Genomic DNA, 4,161 nt, shown 5'->3' on the forward strand with positions numbered 1-4,161 from the left:
GCAGTTTGTAACAAGCCATTCCCTTGTGTTTTGAGTGAAAAAAAATTGATTAATAGTTTGGAACTCTAGCTGACCCCAAATCGGCTTGATTAGCTCACAATCACGGAGAGCATGCATAATTGATTCACTTTCAGTATGACAGAGAGGACAAATTGGATCCTGAGTGACTCCTCTTCTCATAAGGCACTCTTTAACCCCAACACTGTTGTGCATACATTTCCACACAAAATTCTGGATTGTAGGGAGGGCATTAAGCTTCCATATCCACCTGCCAGCAAAGGTATCTTCATGTGGGACCTCATTGGCAAGGCAGTAAGCGCTCCCCAAATTGAAAGAACCTTTAGGAGAGTGACTCCAAGCAAGCTTGTCCCCGCCTCTCGAAACAATGGGAGTGGGAGTAGCTTGGATTTCAGCTTTCAGTTCCGGGGGAAAAACAAAAGGAATGACTGACCAGTCCCAACCATAAGGGGCAGCAACATCTCTGATCCTGAGGTTGGAGGTTTCTCGGGTAAGTGGACCTTGGATAACTTCTCGAAGAGGACCAAGGTTTGTCCAACAGTCGAACCAGAAACTTAAATTACTATCAAAGCCCGGAATCCACTTCACACCCTTCCTGAAAACTTCTTCACCTTTTAAAATCCCTCTCCAAGTGGGGGAGCATGGAGATCTTGACTTAATTCGCTCCTCAGGTCTTTGTCTTGTACCATACTTAGCCTTAAGAACCCTTGCCCAAAGCGCATCACCCTCCGTGTGAAGCCTCCAGTTAAGCTTTGCTAGAAGGGCTATATTTCTACCCTTCGCTGTTTGTAACCCCAACCCACCTACATCCTTAGGTCTAGTGACTTTCCTCCAGTTCACCCAGTGCATCTTCTTCGAATTATCCGTCGACCCCCAAAGGAAATTTCTATTCACTCTATCCACACCTTCCAAGATCTTGTTGGGCAGATAAACATTCTGCATTACATGAGCTGGGATGGTGGAGGAAGAGGCTTGGATCAACACTGTTCTGCCTGCCATAGACAAGAGATTTGCTTTCCACCCCGCTAGTTTTTTCTTCACCCTATCAAGGACAAATCCAAACTCTTGGTTGTTGGTCCCTGGATGTTTGAGAGGGAAACCTAAGTATTTTCCCAAGTTAGAAGTCTGCTGAAAGCCCAATAAACCCGATAGCATATCTCTTTGGTCCGGATCAATGTTGGGAGAGAAGAAAACTCGGGACTTCTCTTCACTAATAGTTTGCCCTGATTTAGTACAGAAATTTATAAGGGCGTCTTTTACCGCTGCACAGCTACCAGAATCTGCTCTGGCAAATAAGATGAGGTCATCCGCGAAGAAAAGATGGGAAAAAGGAGGCCCACTTCTTGAAGCTTTGACTGGATACCAGAGCTTACTCTGGCATTTTTCCTTAATCAGGCAGCCTAGATACTCCATACAAAGGATAAAAAGATACGGTGAGATGGGGTCACCTTGCCGGATTCCTCTAGAAGGCTTGAAGGGTTCAAGACTGCCTCCATTAAAAAGGAGAGAAGTTGAAACTGAAGTTACACAACTTAAGATGAGGTTCGAGAGCCTATTTGGAAAATTGAAGTTTATCAACATCTCCCGGATAAAACCCCACTCAATTTTATCATAAGCTTTTTCAAGGTCAATCTTAATGGCCATATAACCTCTTTTACCCTTTGTTCTGCCTATGGTGTGAATTAGCTCCTGAGCAATAATGGTGTTATCCATTCCACGTCTACCAGGAATGAAGGCAGCTTGGTAAGGGGAAATAAGCTTGTCCAGAAGCGGTCTTACCCTTGCCACAATGACCTTGGTAATGATCTTGTAAGTTGTATTGCACAGGCTGATTGGTCTGTAGTTACCAATAACCTCAGGGCCTTGAATTTTGGGAATCAGCACAATGTGGGTTTTATTCATAAACTCAGGAACCCTTCGCTTGGTAAAAACATCCATGACTTCCTCCAACACTGAATCTCCCACAACCAACCAGAATCTCTGGAAGAAACCAGCGTGCAACCCGTCCGGCCCGGGGGCCTTGTACGCCTTCATAGACCAGAGAGCATCCTTGATTTCTTCCCTTGTGACCACAGAGTCTAGACTACATTTTTCTTCCTCAGATAGCTGGTTCTGCCACTGGTGGTGTTGCAAACCCAACCGGCCAGCCTCTGTGTGCGAAGTGGTGTAAAGGGAAATAAACCCCTTCCTGAAGTAGTCCATAACCTCCCTTTCTCCAGTAATCCAGTCTCCCCTCTCATCCTTAACTGAAGCAATATGATTCCTCCGCCTTCTAGCTAGGGCCGAGACGTGGAAGAAGGAGGTATTTCTATCTCCTTGGATCATCCAGTTTATCCTCGACTTCAAAGCCCACAACTCTCTTTCTTGATCCAGGACCATTTCGAGTTCGCTGTGAATTTGGTTTTCCAGGTAAATGAGATTATCACTAGGTTGATTAGCCAAGGCACGCTGGATGCCATAGAGCCTGGCTATGCATCTCCTCTTTTTTGCATGAATATTACCGAAGTGAATTTTATTCCAAACAGTGGCTTCCTTTGTAAATCTGTCTATCGAGTCAGCTAGCTTCCCAGAACCATTCCAGGCATGATTAACCACAGCGGGGAAAGATAAGTCAGTAAGCCAAAAACTTTGGAACCGAAATGGTCTGTTTAGGTGTAACGATCTATTGGGATTGGACTCTAAAAGGACCGGGCAATGATCCGAGTGGCACCGAGTGAGATGGGTGACCTTAGCATTTGGGTAGAGCAAGCACCAATTCGGATTCCCAAAGAATCTGTCGATCCTTTCAAGAATGAGGTTATTCAAGTCTCTTTTATTAGACCAAGTATACCTTGGCCCAGAGAAACCCATGTCTACCATACTACTCTTGTCTAGACAATCTTTGAACAAAAGGGACCGGCCAATACTAACACCCCTACCACCAAACTTATCTTCACCAATTAAAGGTTCATTGAAGTCCCCAGCCATTATCCAAGGTTTATTATGCAGCTCAGCCGCTTTAGAAAGGTTTTCCCACAACACACAACGTTCTTCACTTCTAGGACTAGCATATATGGCAGAAAATATCCAAGCAAGGTCAGAGGAACGTACCTTAACCTCCACATGGATCTCCTGCTCAGTTTTTGCCAGAGCCTCAATCTCAACTTTATCTGAATTCCAAAGAAGCCAAAGCCCACCGGCGTACCCAATTGTGTCGGTGTGGATAGCACCATCAAAAGGGAGTAAATCTGAAATCTCCTTAGCTCTTCTACCTCCAAGCTTGGTCTCCATTACTACAAAAATGGCCGGATCATAAATCCGGGTAAGGTCCTGAATGTGACTCTGAAAATTGGGCTTCAGAGCGCCCCTGCTGTTCCAGATTATTATATTCATGGTAAAATACAAGGTTGGGACAACACTCATTGACAGGCGGCCTCAGAACCACCACCTTCCTCCGATTCCATCCGATCGTCACCATTATCTTCGGCGTCTGTATCCATCTTAGGCACAGGGTCAGCTTCTTCTCTAACACTCCCATCTTCCTTTCTTGAGCTATAGGGGAGAGATTGAGTTTCCGGGCTTGCTGGAGGACCTGTGGGAGCTTGCAAAAGCATCGGATTCCCCAGACCAAGATGAAGACGGACTGACTCTTGAGCACAAGGAGCATCGGAGCTGATCTCCAGATCGGGTTTGTGAGCAGGAGCTTCGGAATTGGAAGAAGCCACGAACTTGAAGGGAGAGCTAGACGATGCGCCGGAATCATGGTTGGGAAGAGAGCTAGGACAGGCGGAAGGTATGATAGGTTGGGAAATAGAGGTACCGGCACCACTACTGAGCTTATTTGCACCTCTGTTTCGGGCAATTCCTTTCATGCCCTTGACAGATAGTCTAGGCGTAGTCTTCTGGGTTGGCAGGGGATGAGTGGGCTTGTCCATACCTCTTTGGGCCCGTGGAGGTAACACATGGTTGTTGCCCATACCAGAATGGGCCTTCAGCCCGATCCCATTGGGCCTATCAGCTGGACTAGCAGAGGCTTGGGACTTTAATTTGGTTGCATTGCCAACGCCCCCAGCTGTCTGGGCATGCGTAGAAGGCCATGCTGATCTGGTGGTCCCCTCAGGCGTGGGTCCTTTCTTTGTCCCCTTTTGAATTTGTTTTTTCCTA

The 4,161-nt window shown here is 46.3% G+C and overlaps 1 protein-coding gene across 1 annotated transcript; it reads right to left on the reverse strand.

The window, feature by feature from the left end:
* Positions 1-2,096: 2,096 nt before the first annotated feature.
* Positions 2,097-3,288, reverse strand: LOC115967181. The gene is made up of 2 exons (XM_031086245.1): positions 2,224-3,288; positions 2,097-2,168 (listed from the first exon to the last, which is right to left on the reverse strand). Exons 1-2 carry the CDS (start codon positions 3,286-3,288, stop codon positions 2,097-2,099), a joined length of 1,137 nt encoding a protein of 378 aa, XP_030942105.1.
* Positions 3,289-4,161: the final 873 nt, after the last annotated feature.

The sequence above is a fragment of the Quercus lobata genome, chromosome 11 (assembly GCF_001633185.2).
Source record: "Quercus lobata isolate SW786 chromosome 11, ValleyOak3.0 Primary Assembly, whole genome shotgun sequence".
Lineage (NCBI taxonomy): Eukaryota > Viridiplantae > Streptophyta > Magnoliopsida > Fagales > Fagaceae > Quercus > Quercus lobata.